Genomic DNA, 15,756 nt, shown 5'->3' on the forward strand with positions numbered 1-15,756 from the left:
TTGTTGATATGTGGAGCAGTTTTTAACTACAATGGAGGAGATTGTGGAGGGTGCAACACATCTAAGCTACTATGGCTTCCTGTGGACTCTTTGGTTCCCGTCCCTTTAAAATGTCAAAATGGTTTGCTATGGTCAATGGTGCAAATTTAGAATTAGAATAGAACAAAATAGAAGTTTCTTTTTAGTGTCAGCTCCTGTGTCACCAGGCCTTTAGCTGCACTTGTTTCCCATTTGTTTGTTCTATATGTAAACAGAAATGTGAGTGCTTTTCCAGGGGATTACATGCTGTAAAACATGAACAAGTTGTTGTTGCTGTGATGTTACCAGGCAAGCAGAGGGAGAAACTGCTTGAATGTTGAACAGAAGGACAAAGTATTTGTGACAAAATAGTCCTACATAACTCCCCTAAAACTACAATTTGAGATATCAATTGTAGTTTTGATAATTCTGTATAATGCATTCATAAGTGGAATTTTGGGCAGTTGCCAGGATTTTTTTTACTTAATTTATTGTAACAGCCCTGTCTGCTCAGTAGTTAAACTATTCAAACTTAAATCATGTTTATTGAGAGTCTATGTAGTCATTTTTCATGCTAGTTGTCAGTGCTAATGTTTTGGCTGCTAGCTGGAAGTGTAGCTAGTTCAAGGCTACAAGAGTCTGGGTTAGTTGTAACAACAACAACAACAACATACACACACACACACAACTCATATTTGAACAGTAACGGTTTTAGGACTCACCACTGGGAAGAGCACATACTCCCTGAGGAAGTCCTGAGACATGAACTGGGTGAAGTCTCCAAAGTCAGCTAAAAACACACACACACACACACACACACACACACACACACACACACACACACACACACACACACACACACACACATATATATATATATTTAGAATCTTTTGCACAAAAAACAATGTGAACTCATTTTCATGTATGTTATTCAAGATGAATGTTATTGAAAAGTATTTTTTTGGCCTTAATATGATAGAATCAAACTGTATTAATTTCCTAATCAACACCAAAGTAAAAATCCATATTTTCTTTTTCTCCATAAAGAAAAAATTACAAAAATCCCCTGTATTCTACCAACAAATGATAAACAATACATCTTTGCCTTGCCCTGAGTGACATTTATTGATGATGTTAGCTAAATTGCTAGAAAGCAGCTAAGAATTTAATGTAGCTAGGGCTTATTTTATAACATTTCTATGGAAGAAATACTGGGATAAAATTACGGTCTATTTTTTACTTGGGCTTACAGTCTGATTCAGAGTAATCAGAAGCAACTTGTTAGCGTAATTAGCTAACAGGTATCTTAAGTAGCTAACTAATTAATCCCAGATTTGTTGCTCATTCCTTGTAACTACTCTGCTGTGGACTAAATAAAACACCACCTCCACTACATACTCAGTCTTCCTGATAAGGCCTGTAAGTGCATCCTAAGTACTGCTCTGCTGTTTGTCTGACAAAAGGAGGTGCAGCGGAGGATCCTGGCCTCCCGACAGATAAGAGTCTTCCTGATGCTACTGAGGCTAACCTTGGAGCTAGTGATAAGCTAACAGTCTGTTTACATTCCCCCTGACACACAGACAGCACCCAGGAACAAGTCCAAGAAGATGGAGTGAGGTTGTGTGTGTATATGTGTGTGTGTTAAGACAGATACCATAGGAACTCAAGTGGACTGGGCTCTCCCAGTGGTATGCAGCCATATTAGGTAGTGAAGTCAAGATGACCTGAGAAAGTGTGAGTTTGGGCTCACTCTTTCTCTCTTGTGCTGTCTGTCTCCCTCTGGTAGATTATTCACATGAGATGTTTGTTCGTGTGTGTGTGTGTGTGTGTGTGTGTGTGTGTGTGTATGTGTGTGTTACCTTGTACTGCTAGGCCCGCTAGTCTGATCCCCTGCTCTACTGTGCAGTGGAGACGTCCATCCAACACCTCCTTCTTCACCTGCAAGTAATACTGATACCTAGACAGAAAGAAAGGAAAAAGGAAGGACAAAAGAAAGACAGGGAGAAAAAAGAAAGAAAGTATTAAGAAAGTAGAAAGACTTTGCTCTTTCCCTGACTTTTCCTCTCACACCTTCTTCTGGCCAAGGTTCTATTTTTACCAATACTTTGGTTTATGACCAGTTACCTGCAAAACGTGTGATATGCCCATCAGCCTTAGCTGTACTTTGTGTTAAGTGCAACGTAGCAAATGCCTGCATGCTAACCCACTAAGCTAAGATGGTGAACATGGTAAACCTGCCTGCAAAAACATCAGCATGTTCACATTTTATGGTGGGCATGTTAGCACGGCGTTGTCAGCATTTATCTAAAAGTGCTGCTGTGCTGTTGCGTGGAAGTCTTGTTTTTACATCTCAGGCTGCATACCACAGCCTTTCTACCAGCTTAACTGCACAAAAAGGCTTTCAGGACCTCACCAGAATTTTCTCTTTTGACCTAATGAATGACTGACTTAGAGTGAGGGTCAGTGTGAGGCCCTAGGTATCTGCTACCTCCAGACGTAGCTGTGGTTTGTCCTGATACTACTGGTGCCAGGGCTGATAACAGTAGACCTTGGATGGTCATTAACAAGTGGCTGGGTGTTCTAAGAATCAGCACTTGGGCGTATATAGTCTTGTTTCCTCGTTTATGGTTAATGAACCAATAGTGTCTTCACACATCCCTCTTCTCCCTTTTCTTCAAGTTATTTGACCAATTATTGAGTGTAAGCTATCTATAGTAATCTCTCTAAGTGTATAAAGTCAGTAAATCATGCACAGGAGACCGTATTGATGAATCATCCTTTCTCCTTGATCAAGCATCAATAACCATCCTCATTATAAGACATCCTGGACTCCAGCAATCTTTCTTCACCACAAATGATAAGAATTTTCCCTAACAATCTGGCGTCACGAAGGCAGGATTTCAATAGAACTACAGATTGGTAAGTGAAAAACTTTTATTTTCAAAGTCATGCCTTACCTTGTCTGTGTTTGACAAAATCAAAGAAAACTGTAAATTTGCAATTGGGAAAAATAGTTAATGGCTAAAATCTATACCTTTAAAAGCAATGTGATACTGAGGGGCCCACCTGAGACATTTTTGGGGTAGAATGAAATAGATCTACTTCGTTGCACTGTGTTCAGTGAGAAATATAGGGGCTCCGTTGGATTTTCTGATCACTGAAGCTAGGTTTGCCCTCGTGCTCTCCTACATGTGCTTGCACGTGTTGCACATGGTCCATCACATGTAGGAAGAGGATGATAAATGACGTCAGTTGTTCACAATAGTTTGCATCAGGCGTCACACAAGTATCAAAAACACTTGTAGATGGTTGTATGATATGCCAACAAAAGAGAAAAATGAATAGCACAGTGAGATATGACCATTTAGAGCCTCCATTAGGTCCCTTTAGAAATATGCAAATAGATTTTGTACATATGCCGAGCTGTTGAGGTTACAAATATTTGCTTGTAATAACTGACCGCCTCTCAAAATGGGTGGAATGCTTTCCAACCCGAAAAGAAGACGCACAAACAGTTGTAGTGTTTGTTGAAAGAGGTGATTCCAAGGTTCGGAGTGCCACGTGGAATACATAGCGATAGAGGACCAGCGTTTGTGCTAAAAATGATGCAGAATCTCTCAGCTATACTAGGAATCAAATGGCAAATACACATCCCATATCACCCACAGAGTTCAGGGCAAGTTGAAATAATGAATGCAACCATCAAAGAAAGGTTGACTAAAGCAGTAATGACAACTGACCTAAAAACGTACTGCCTCTTCGACTGTACTCAATTCAAAGTGCACCAAATACAACAACAGGACTTAGTCTTAATGAGGTGTTAATGTGAAGGCCATTGTCCACAGGGGTAAGTCCTCCTTTAAAACTACACAAAACCACATTGCTTTGGACGGATGAGTTTATGACTGACTATGTAAAGAAACTAACAGAGCTTTTGAGAAAATATAATTTGCAGGGTTCGCTCCCAGTAACAATGGCGAGGAGATGATCCATGGCAAGTAACCGGAGGGTTACTACTCTTCGTCCTCCTGTTTGGTGGTCTCTTGCTGTGAGTGGTCCTGATGATCCATGGTAATGAAGAGCAGGGAGGCCTTCCAGACCTTGAGCCCAATAAGAGGGGAGCCTTCTACAGAGAACTCCTGAGGGACAGGAACTGGACTCTGACTGTAAGAATGGACTGACAAACCCCAGGGGCCCAAGTGTGACGTGAGTCTAAGCAAAAATGACACACCAACTGATTATGTTGCTGAAGAAACACCTGAAAGGTTGGAGATGGAGACCTTCTTGTTCACCCACGAATAAGACGAACTCTGAATTTTGTTGTATTTGAATGTCCCACTGAAAGATGTGCTGTCAGTGACTGTTATGTTACCCGCCCTTTAGTCTACTCTAGAGGCAGAGGGTACTGGACCGGATATGATAAAGAAATGGTTGAAACAGAAGTGCATCCAAGAGGTGGTCCACACTGCAACCAGTGGGAAGTTAAGGAGAAACCAGGTAAACTAACAAGCTGCAAGTCTGATCATGGAAGAATGGGGGAGTAAATACATTTCTTAAGAGCCTTCTAGCCATCTCCAGCACTCTTTCTTCACCACCGATGATAAGAATTTTCCCTAACAGCAGTGAGTGTTATTTTTCCAACTAGCCACACTGTCTCTGAACAGCACTTATGTAAAAATCGAGCTGGAAAACATGATGGGTCTCGGTTCAACACATTTCTCCAAAGAAAGTAAGAAGAGCTGTGCTCAAGGCATTTCACATTAGCAACTGAAGGATTGCAAACATCTACTGAGACACCACAGAGAGTCGTATTCTTATGCTTCTGGTTTGTGCAACAGAAAGTATGCGTCAAGACAGTATTGGCAACATCATTAGCCGGTAAAAACAATGCCAGAGAGGCCTGTTGCAGAATCCGAGTGAGGAATGAGTGAATCACCTCTATTTGAAATACCAGTGACTCACTTTTGACTTTAGAGGAATGCCAAATGTATACCAGTAGAGGCTAAACAAAATGATTTTATAGGTCTGTAAATTTTCAGCAAACAGCAAGCATGACACTAATAAGGACTGAGTTTAATCTTACGTAGGAGCAACACCAGCTGGACAAAAGAAGAGCATTATAATTGTGCTGCAAATGTGAGGCAAACAGCCTCAGTGCCCTGTGGTTTTGAGCAGGGGTGCTTTTGCCAAGTGTAAGCTGATATGATGACACTGCTCAGATTGTTGAGCGCGCTTGCAGCTTTCACAAAATGTGGTACAAGTCCCGAAACCAAGAGGCTGAAATACACCACGCTCCTTAAGTTTCTGAGCTCCTTTTGTCCACTTTTAGCCGCGGTCCAAGTGGATGTTTGTCTTTTGAAGAATGGAGCGGCCACACAGGAGGAAAGAGAGAACTGTCAGGGTGACCAGGCTCAGCTGCATAAAAACTTGTGCACCATTTCCTGTTTGTTGCCATGGTGACCACAGGCTGAGTCTTTTCAATGGGGGCTGTGAGACACCTTTACTGACATCCACGCATGCACGCATGCACGCACGCACGCACACGGTCCATAAAGAATACCAAGTGGAAGCGAACATGCCAGAGTACACAAACTTCTAGGTTGAAACCACTGAATTATACTTGCTTCGTCATTCACTCGTCTGCTTCAAAAAGACACAAAATCTTGAGGTGTTTATTTTTTTTATTAAAACTTTTTAATTTACCCTCATAGTTCCAGTTTCTTACCTCGCTTTACCTCCTCACATTTTTCATGTTTCATATTCTCTTTCGCATTTTTTCCCCCTCGCCCCCACTTCTTCTTCTGCTTTTCTTTTTTGAGCTCCTCTCAGCGTACTCCCGGGCCTATAATCTGACCCCGCCCTCCTCCCTCACCCTGTCATTACACCCGTTGGCTAAGTTGCCATTCCGTTCCCGTGGCAACCCTCTAATTAGCCAACCCCAACCACCGCGGCTGCAGTGGGGGGGGGCGGAGCCTGATGCGGTCTGGAGAGGAGGAGCCTCGCGGGACACAAAACCCTTCAAATGATTGTGGACTTTGTTTTTACAAACTCTCAATGTTTTCCCAGCACTCTCCGTATGGGGTCTGGGGAAATGTTGAGGTTGACAGTGGTTGGTTTTCGTTCTGAGGTTCAATGGTAACAACATGATAGTGTTTATACATATGCGAGGCCAGCGGTGAAGAGGCGGATGGTAAACTGTTGAAATGACTATGAACAAAAAGCGTGATAGTGAAAGGCAGAAGAAACAAGTTTCATGGTGCGCCTCATGGGAGAGCCCAAATTACACAAAACAGCCACAAACATAGAATGGTGGTTCCCAACAATTTTGGTTTTTGAACCTCAAGACAAACCTGTCAACTTGTGACCCCAGAACACAGAACTAGTTTTATTTGTCTACAGGTTCTGATCAGTTCAAAAAAACCATAAAATGATCCAGTAATAAACATGAAAACTACAAAAGTTAGAAGGAAGTCTGAAAAATTTAATTATTTTATTTATTCTATATCCAATGATCTTAAGACACACCTTACATTACAAACTCATTTGAGCACCCAAACATTAGTCAAATACAAAGACCTTCATTATTAAATTGTGGAAGACATCCAAAAAACGATTTATTTCACAAGTTTTTATTACGTGTTCCGCCACATGAACACCTACTCGTATAGCCTACACGTGGTTGTCCACAAAGACGTCCATATAGCAGCACACACCTGGCATGTATGTCAGAATGACATCACCATGCTGTAATAACAGGTGAACATGCAAACACAGACATGAGGTACAGCTTTCCTCACTTGGAGTTACTTGTGACTTCCACCATGGCAGAGTGCTCTGCTGGCACTCCAGGCAGCCACACAGGCACAAAGAGCCCTTTATGTGCCCACGCATGTTCAAGCGCCGCTCAAGACATGCTGCCAGATGTCCAAGTGGCCTGGACAACAATCCTGCAAGCATCAGGCATATGTGCATGCATGCACGAATGTGTGTATGTGTGTACATATGCCTTAACCCCACCTCCACCCTCACCCCATCTCTGCAGTGGTGTGACCCTGACCACCCCCTCAGCCCCAGGATGGGTCCAGACAGCTTGTGTGGGAGGCAGGAGGATTTCACTTTGAAATGTGTTGAATCAGCAAGGGGCACAACACAGTACAGCTGTGTGTATGTGTGTATGTGTGTGTGTGTGTGTGTGTGTGTGTGTGTGTGTGTGTGTGTGTGTGTGTGTGGTAACTAGCTGAACAAAGCTAGGATTTCAAGGCTGTTGGTGCTGTTAGCCTTGGGGGCTGCTGAGGCCAGCTGGCCTCGCTCTGGTCAACAGCTCCCTGTTTAGGTTCCCCACTTTCTCTCTCTGGGCCACTTTGCCCCTCCTTCATATCAGTGAGACGGAAGGAACTGAAGGTTTCACCCACACATAAACTACACCTCGCCTTCTGCAAGATGTATGTGTGGTAAAATGGGTAAAATCCAAAGAGGCCGTTTCCAGAAAAGAAAAAATAAAGCAGTAGAAGAGGATATTTAGTAACAAGTGAGTAATACAGTAGGTATTCTGGGATTACACAAGACACCAGTTCACGGGGTCAATCACTGCGTAGTAGACACAGGGTGACACACGCATAAACACGCATGCACACAATGAGCAGCCATTCTGCCTCTACATAAATAAAACAAGTTTGTTATAACCACTGCTCTGAGTAAGGCATTGCTCTGATTTTTATGTTTATGTGGGTAGTCTAAAGGACCATTCTGCCTAAAAATGTCTGATTATGTTGCAGTGTCAAAGAATTTCCCTGCGCAATTCAACTTCAGGCTTGACCTTTTGCTGTTTTTTTTGTTACCATCTTGGTGTGAATATTTCTATGAAACTGTGACATTGTTTTTGCAGTAGCTTAGCTTTTATGGAACCACTGAGGAGAATGTAAACAAAAGCATTTTTACAGAGTAAAACAGACTACTTGATTAGAACTAAAGTGATTAGTCAATTTATTGGCAACAATTTTGACAATCAATTAATCATTTGAATTGTTTTTAAAGCAAAAAGGCCAAAAATCTTCTGGTTAGAGCTTCTCAAATATTAAGATTTGCTGGTTTTCTTTGTCTTACAGTTTTGCTGCATATATATTAAAGGTGTCACTTTAATCTGGGAAGATTGTATTTAGCTTCAAGTGAATTATCTTAGACATGGACATAGACATCATCAGGCAGTTGGATTTCTCTGATTACAGTGTTTACTGTTTAGTAATCTGACTACACGTGACTATGATTACTGCAACTGTGAGCATAACTGTATTAACATAACTGAGGTACGGTGTTTACATGGGATCCAGTTTTCTTGGATTACTGGTGTGAATTCGCAGCCAGTGAACACACAGACAGACACACATAAGTTTAAGCCCCCTGCTTTGGGTAATTTTCACAGCTGCATGCAAGGAGGAAGAGAGGGAAGGAGAAACAGATGAATGGATGGACGAGAAGAGAGGGAGATCCAGTATCAGGTTACACATCAGTCAAACAGTGAACATCAAAGGCCTGACCACATTATAAAACTCATATTACTTTCTCAGTAAATCTCATTAACTCAGAAGAGACAGACTTAACTGTCTCTGTGGTTTCTGGCAATAACGTTTGAATTAATTTGTTTCTAAAATCTTATAATCAGGTTTTAGTTAATTAAATCTTTTTTTCTTTTCTGATAATACAATGTTTGTGAAATTAAATATATTTTAAAAAATGGAAATAATATCATTACTATGCAGGCAATATAGATCCAATTGGATAAATAAGATTGATTTTCAGTATACTGACAATGACCTACAATGTTAAAACAATGTTGGTAATATTTTTAACTACATATATTTTGAGTTAAGTGACAAGGTAGGTAGTAATATTTTAATTTTAAAAGTTTAAAACTTTACTCATATGGGTTTTGTGAAAGAAAGGCAAATTGTCCCAAAAACCAAATCCACTCACTCCCCCGCTGTTTTTACAGACAAGCATAAACAGACTTTTCTGCGCTGACACATAAATATGTATACGTTCCAGCTAAAAAACACATGCGGGCAGCGAGTTCAAACCACATAAATAACAAGGTACAAACCCAAAGCCAAGTCTTGCTGCCAAACTTTTTACTTTCTCTGTCCCCACTTGTCTTCCTCTTTGCCTCTGTCATTCTTTCTCCAAATCTTGCTCTTCCCCCCTTCATCAGACCAGGTGTGTAGAAAAAACAACGACAAAGATCCGCTTCACTGGATATGACACAAATCAACCTTGAGTCAATACATTTTAAAAAGAGGGTTGTTTGTGTTTTTCCCCTCAGTGATAGATGGAGTTCTCAAAGGAAAGTACTGACAAAACAAATACTTTTAAAAATATTTGGATTCAGTAAAACACTTCATTAGAGGTAATGGCTAATAAAACATGTTTTCAACGCTATTGAAAAAAAAAAAAAAGTTGTGAAAATGGTTTTCAACTTCATGTAAGGCAAAAAAGGGAAGGGGCTTTTAGAGAAGCTTGCCTCAGGGAGCGTGTATGTTCTTACAATGTGGTGTATTGTGACTAACTCTTCTGACAGGGCTGCAGCTGGCTTCTGAGAGGATTCTTGGGGGAGTGTGCGAGGTGTGTGAGGTGAGTGAGTGTGAGTGTGTGTGTGTGTGTGTGTGTGTGTGTGTGTGTGTGTGTGTGTGTGTGTGTGTGTGTTTTGTAAACCAGACATCCCCTACCCCCCTTTACCCCCAGCACTTTTGCTGGGAGGAATGTGTGGTCCGCCTCCTACGCTGGACGGCTGTGCCAACATTCCTGACTAACATAAGAAGAGAAAGAGGGAGAGAACAAGGAAAGGAGGATGAGGGGATGGGGAGAAAGAGAGTGAAAATGTGGGACCAGAGTAATGTGGAGATCTGCTCTTGATAAAAAGGAGTAGGGGTGACACTATGTACAGGGATTGTAAGAGAAAGAGAGGGGGCTTGAGAAAAAGAGGCGACCATTGTTCCCTAAATTGCCCCTAAGGCCCCATCATAACCCCCACAACCCCATAACCCCCATACGCGCACGCACACGCACACACACACACAAAAACACGCACAAACACACACACACACGCGCACACACACACACACACACACACACACACACACACACACACACACACACACACACACACACACACACACACGCCGTAAAAGCCCGCAGGGGATTCCTGGAATACCATCCCTTTACCAGAGCAGATCCCCGCTTCTGTATAACGAACCTGCAGACACACACTCTCTGGTCCATCTCTCTGTCACACACACACAGGAAGTGTAGCAGGCGTTACTGATACATGACGGTATCACTATTGTCAGTGTAAACACAAAAAAAACATATCTGGTCTTGTCTCGCAAAAATACCAACAAAACTCAAAACAGCGTAAATGTTTACCACACACATACACACACCTTAAACTTTAGCATTAAAACGTCAAGCTGTGACCTGCCATGGACCTTTCCCACATGCAGTGAGGCAGAAGCCACAAATTCACCAGCTCAGTGCGAGGCAGACCTGCAGAATGTGATTCTGTCTGTGTGTGTGTGTGTGTGTGTGTGTGTGTGGATGTGTGTGTGTGTGTGTGTGTGTGTTTGTATGAGGATGAGAAGGAATCTCAGATGGCAGACTGTCCACTACACACTGACCCCTGGATGCCCTCTTCACAGCTCGCTTACGTGCTCATTCACACCCTTTCTCACACACACACACACACACACACACACACTCGCAGACATATACGTGTATAGACGCTCACTGTGGCATTAGGATTGAATGGCTGCTGCTGATGATGTAAACGGATCTGTCTGTGACCAAATAGCTTACGTCAATACAGTCATCAAACAAAAAGTTGAAGAAATACTTCAACATTTCAGGAACACGCTTATTCGCCGGTTTTCTGTACCCCTCGGATAGCTGTGTGCTAAATATCAACATAAATATGAAGACTGTAAACATGGGGAAATTATTAACCTATCTCTGTCGCAAAGCAAAACAAACAAAGCTTTATACATGCTGGCTTATATTTGGATTAAACAAACAATGTATAACATGTTCATTTGTTACCTTTAAAGGTGCTAATAACCTTTTGACAGAGCCAGGCTAACTGTTTCCCCTTGCTGCCAGTCTTTATGCTAAGCTAAACTAGTGAGCCGCTGCTACCGGTAGCTTCATATTGCCCCTACAGACAATAGAATATAGGATCAATCTTCTCATCTATCTCTCAGTTAGAAAGCAAATAAGCATTTTTGCCACCATGTTGACTATTCCTTTAAAGAAAATATTGCCTGCAAACAATAACTCAGAGTCGGGCATTTTCTTACTAGAATATGGCATCAGTCGGTGTCAGTACACAATAACGCTGGTACCATGGTAAACAATCTGGTACTGACATGATATTTTTTTTGTTTACTCACACACTCCTCATCACAAATGCATCAATTTCAACTTTGTTTCTTAAACGCACTGAACCTCATTGCTCAAGTGCACAAGGTACGTTTATGGAGCCAAAGGAAAAATTCCACCTCTGTGAGCGGTGAGGATATTTCCTGTGCTATGTTGCTATCCTGTTAGGTTTGTGAAAGCAGGTGACACAAAGCAATGAATGTAAATGAATTAAATCATTTTCCCTCTCATGTGGCTGAGGCTACATGGAATATGGGAGGGTGCATTAAGACCAGTCCACATTTTTCAAACTGGCAGGTTTTTTTCTCACACAAAAAGCAGCTACTTTTAGAGCCTCACTGCACCTGGCTTCTTTGTAGACAGAAATAGTTAACAAGTGTATAGAGGAGCACACCGGACATTAGGCACATCTGGTGTGAGTCACATGTAAGTACAAGCAATGTTTTGCAGAATCTGACATCTGCATCTGACACATTAGACCAAATTAAACGAGGAAGCACTGATGGCAACTGTCATCTGTTGTACACGGTAATAGCCTAAAGCACAGCTGCTGTGTCGAGTTTTTGGTTTTGTGAGTGGTGTCTGGAGATTCTTTACCTCGTGGCCTCTTGCTCCAGCCGGGAAACATTGGGCACATAGAACATGACCCCGAAGAAGAGCAGCGGCTCATTGCCAAACTTGTCGAGCTGCTTCTTGAGGGGCTTCTCCAGCTCCACCCAACGCTGGGCCGGGGCTTGGGTCTTTCCTTGGAACCACAGTCCGAAGAAATGGGTCTGGAAGCGGAGGAGAGGACGAGGGAGGCAGTCAGTGTGGCGCAAACGGTCAAAGGGATGTCAATGAAGGACAGGAAAGAAGAGGGCGACGAGGAGAAGGAAAAGAAAAGATGAGTTGCGTAAGCACAATGGAGTGGCAGATAAACAGGCAGGAGAAATTGGCAGGAGACAGAGGAAATGGCAGTAAATGGAAGGGACAAAGTATTGGGATGGGAAAGAGGTTTGTAGAGATGGAGAGAAATGGGTTCAGGAGGGAAATGGGAAATGAGTTGAGAAACTGATTGGGAACAATTGAGGCGAACAGAGAGGAGATTCATGGCAGCTGAAATACAACAAGAACATATTTCTCCTTCAAATCTGATCAAACCTTTGACGTCAACAGCGTAACTCCATTAAACATGAATATTAGACCAGAGCCATTACCAGTACGATTACCCTGGGAGAAAAGCGATAGGCAATGATCCTATCTCACTAAATCAAAATGACGTTATTTCATCTAGAGACTGATATATGCTCATAGAAAATGCAACACAATTCAGCTAAATGAACAGCGAAAAGAAAACACTGAGAAAGAAGTGGTGTGATCGAGCTATTCAGATTCGTGAACTTCTCGGGAAATGGTTTGTGTAAATCATGCTGTACTGATTACAACACGGGTCACAACAAGAGTGAGTGGTTCAGCAGAGGAGTGCTGTAACCGGTTTAGACTACAGGAGTCAGCGATTACCCAAACTGTGACTAGGAATACTTATTTGCTCGAGATGTTTAATTAAATTTGATGTTTCTGTTCAGTTAATGATTCGGGGCAGGTGTCAACACGCTGTGATTTGCAACATGAGATAATTTCCTGTCACTTTAATTTTGACATAATTCAATCAAATCAAAACGAACACCATGCAAGAGCACCGTAGGATTGTCAAAGTTATCTGCAATTTGTGAGTGACAGTCAATTATGCAACATGACGCTGCTACCATTTGTGTTCTGTGTGTTAGCAGAGCTCACAAATGGTCCCTGACATCCATCAGAGATATTGTCTTCTAAATAAAGATCTCACTGAGTTTGTTAAAAACACTACAAATGGCTAACCATGTAATTTAGAAAAATACAGTGACGTTTCAATAGCAGTGTATGTGTGTGTCACTGGTATCAAGATGAGGTAAGCACACCTGTTTCGTCTGCGTGGTTTGACTCGACTATAATGAACATCATAAAGTTGCAAGCTGCAGCTGCAGGGACATGCACACAGACACACACACACACACACACACACTTATATACATAAACAGTCACTCCTTCCTCACATTGAACCAGCAGACACTGAAACACACTCAGGGCCTCAGGAACAGTAATAAAATTAAAATCTGGTGGACAGACACACACACGCACACACACACAGTGTCCTGCGATAGCATGCGTGCACAGGGCAGACAGTGGCTGAAGCCAAAGCATCACACCACCTTATTTATAACATCACTGACACCTGGCAAATACCACAACAGTATGTGAGTACGCACAACTACACAGCCCCTCCCTCTCACTTTGAAAGCAGCCCCAGCGAGCGCAGACTCACACTTGAACACATGTATTCATCAAAGTCAATCAGTCTTCAACCAAACACACACATTCTTCCTCTGATCTGTGAACAAACACACGAAACAACTCCGCATACAAACCATTCATTCACATGCAAAACTATGTACATCTTGTTTGTGTTAAAGGTAATGAGAGAATAGATAAATATGGAATAGGATGTATTCTGCTCCCTAGTGCCTATTTGTGTGAGTACAGTGTAAGGTGGCGATTAAACCTCAATGAAGCATTAAATAGCATTAAACACACGGAAAGATGCGGAGCAGACGAAGGGTACGAGAGAAAACACACACACACAGAGAATGGACAGGAGGGGTGAAGTGGGACAGGGGGATGAGCAATATCTCTTTCTTCTGGAGTGAAAAGAGGACAGAGGTAGCCACGCTTCGTTAGAGACAGACAAGGACCCTGCAGGAGTGGGACACAAGAGGGCAGGGTGACACACACAGGGTGAGGGGACGGACGCGTGGCGATCACACACACACACACACGCACAGTCTGACAATGCACCCATAAATGTGTTGAAGTGCAAAAACAAATGCTCCTCTTGGTGTATCTCTAGTCTAACCAATAGTTATGTATTGAATAGTTGATAATTCATGACCTTTGCATATGGAAAAACCTGGGATACATTATTTAGACACTAAGCGCAGACAATGGGGCGTCATGTTGGTGAAGGACACACAACAATGTCAATAAAACATCCCTAGTTCAAATCCAATCAGGGACCTTTGTTGGATGTCACCCTCCATGTCCCTCTCCCTCTATCTGTATAGATTTTTTACTGATTAACAGAAACAACCAAGTAAAGTAAACTGAAGTCCTGACAGATCTTTCCAAAAAAGCCAAATATCAGCTGACATATTATCCACAAGTAGCGTGTAGCAGTGTCACATAGTAAACTCACCTCCCGTAGCTCCAGCCTTTGGGCCACCGCCTCCAGACATTCCTGTCCCGTACTCTCCACCGACAGAGTGCATTCAATCACATTGCTGTCCAGCAGGCGAATCCGTGTCACAAAGTAGTTCTTGCTCAGGACGTTGTAGCGCCGCGTGCGCCGCAGCTTCAGCCGGAAGGGCATGGCTGGCCGGAGGTCACGGCGGGGTCACAGCTGAGTCAAAGGTCAAAAGTCACTTGGGAGAAAGCAAGCGGAGAGAGGGGTGGGCAGGCTCTATGACCTGGCCGTTGCCCTCCTCACTCTCGCGCGACGCCAACCACACCACCGGGTGGAGAGATGCACCCTGGCAAGGCGCTGGCCCATTCCCAAAGATGCCCGGAAAGGAGGAGAAGGACGATGAGGTGGAGGAGGAAGAACGGGTGCTGTAGGGAGGGATGAAAAAGAGAAGGATTAGTCCATGACATAGAACTCTTGAAAAATATCTACAGATAGTTTTGGGGATTTTTTTTTCTTCAAGTTTTCACGTTTGAGGCCCACAGGAATGCAAAAAAACTACATGGTGCTCTAATCAGAAAACATTCTTCCTATCAAACACACCCACACCATATTTCCCTGTATTATCAACCTGCCAACCTCCCATAAACAAACAGAAACAAAAAACAGACGAGGCTCGCAGAATCACCAGCGATAGCAGCAGTGGTGGTGCTACAACGTTAGCAGAGGCAGGAATGGCACGGTAGCAGACAGCTTTATCCTATAGTTATGGCAGCTGCGCTCTCTCCAGCCCCATGAGGCCCAGTGCCAGGCAAGGCTGGGAGACAGAGGCAGAGATGTAAGGCTATGGATGAATGGACATCAAACAGCCGAGCGCAGACATCCATCTGAACCCGGCAGCTGGCTTTGAGGAACTAATGGAGCTTCTAAGTCTCATATCTGCCTGTGTGGGAGGCCTTTCCTTTTCCTTTTTATCTCCCCTCTCCCTCTCTCTCTGCCCAACAACAGCACACTGCCAGATATTGTAGCGTACAGTGTCATGGTGTGTAAGATCACAC

General features: G+C 42.9%; 1 protein-coding gene across 1 annotated transcript in view; it reads right to left on the reverse strand.

Moving 5' to 3' along the window:
- The window catches only part of LOC130187587 (tyrosine-protein phosphatase non-receptor type 14-like), a 39,744-nt gene that overhangs the window by 13,280 nt on the left and 10,708 nt on the right, over positions 1 to 15,756 (reverse strand). The window contains exons 2-5 of the mRNA XM_056405311.1: positions 14,714 to 15,126; positions 12,040 to 12,215; positions 1,878 to 1,975; positions 741 to 808 (exon numbers count right to left, since the gene is read on the reverse strand). Coding sequence (XP_056261286.1) covers positions 741 to 808; positions 1,878 to 1,975; positions 12,040 to 12,215; positions 14,714 to 14,887 — 516 coding nt within the window. The 5' untranslated portion in view covers positions 14,888 to 15,126. The remainder of the gene's footprint in view (positions 1 to 740; positions 809 to 1,877; positions 1,976 to 12,039; positions 12,216 to 14,713; positions 15,127 to 15,756) is intronic.

This window comes from Seriola aureovittata, chromosome 19 (assembly GCF_021018895.1).
Source record: "Seriola aureovittata isolate HTS-2021-v1 ecotype China chromosome 19, ASM2101889v1, whole genome shotgun sequence".
Classification (NCBI taxonomy): Eukaryota; Metazoa; Chordata; class Actinopteri; order Carangiformes; family Carangidae; genus Seriola; species Seriola aureovittata.